This window comes from Myotis davidii, unplaced genomic scaffold, assembly GCF_000327345.1.
Source record: "Myotis davidii unplaced genomic scaffold, ASM32734v1 scaffold148, whole genome shotgun sequence".
NCBI lineage: Eukaryota > Metazoa > Chordata > Mammalia > Chiroptera > Vespertilionidae > Myotis > Myotis davidii.
Window position 1 is genome coordinate 229,022 of NW_006299479.1, and position 748 is coordinate 229,769.

At 59.0% G+C, this 748-nt stretch overlaps 1 protein-coding gene across 1 annotated transcript in view; it reads right to left on the reverse strand.

The window, feature by feature from the left end:
- ST14 (suppression of tumorigenicity 14) overlaps positions 1-177 on the reverse strand; it is a 33,246-nt gene extending 33,069 nt beyond the window's left edge. The window contains exon 1 of the mRNA XM_015571328.1: positions 1-177. Coding sequence (XP_015426814.1) covers positions 1-139 — 139 coding nt within the window. The 5' untranslated portion in view covers positions 140-177.
- Positions 178-748: the final 571 nt, after the last annotated feature.

A 748-nucleotide genomic window follows, 5' to 3' on the forward strand; every position in this document is an offset into this window, starting at 1 on the left:
GGAAACCAACCAGGAGAGAGACCAGGAGGATCACAAGCACGACAGCCACGGGCACCACCCAGGGCCTGAGGCCTCCTTTCTCCACCTTCTTGGTGTTGTTGACCGGCAGGAACTCCAGGCCTTCCTCGAAGGCATGCATGCTCTGCACAGAGGAAGACACAGCCGCTCAGACACTCTCCCACCTGCCCCGCCTTGCAAACCCAGTCACTGCAGCTCTCCACGTGCACGAATCCGCTCCCACACTCGGGGAGGCCCAGGAGTGGGCCCAGCCCAGGCCATGACTGGCCACCAGGTGCCTCGGTGCAAGCTTCTAAAGGCAGCCCCTCCTCCAGCCCCCACGGCCCCAGGCCCCACCGATCCCCTGCCCTTGTGGGCAGCACATCCTAGTACACGGTACACCCTACCCAGTGGCCTTGCTTTGCCAATGTTTAACCAGGTGGCCGTGCCACCGTGGAACAAGCCACCTTGCTTTCAAGGTTAGGTGTCGGAGGGCAGGATTTCAAGGTGAGGTGAGGAGGTCATGACTCTACTGGAATCCATACTCATGCTCAAACCCAAGAACCGGAAAAACAACAAAATGTCCCACAATCTGGCTGGTGTGGCTCGGTGGTTGACCTATGAACCAGGAGGTCACGGTTCAATTCCCAGTCAGGGCACATGCCCAGGTTGCAGGCTCCATCCCCAGCGTGGGGTGTGCAGGAGGCAGCCGATCAATGATTCTCCCTCATCATTGATGTTTCTATCTCTG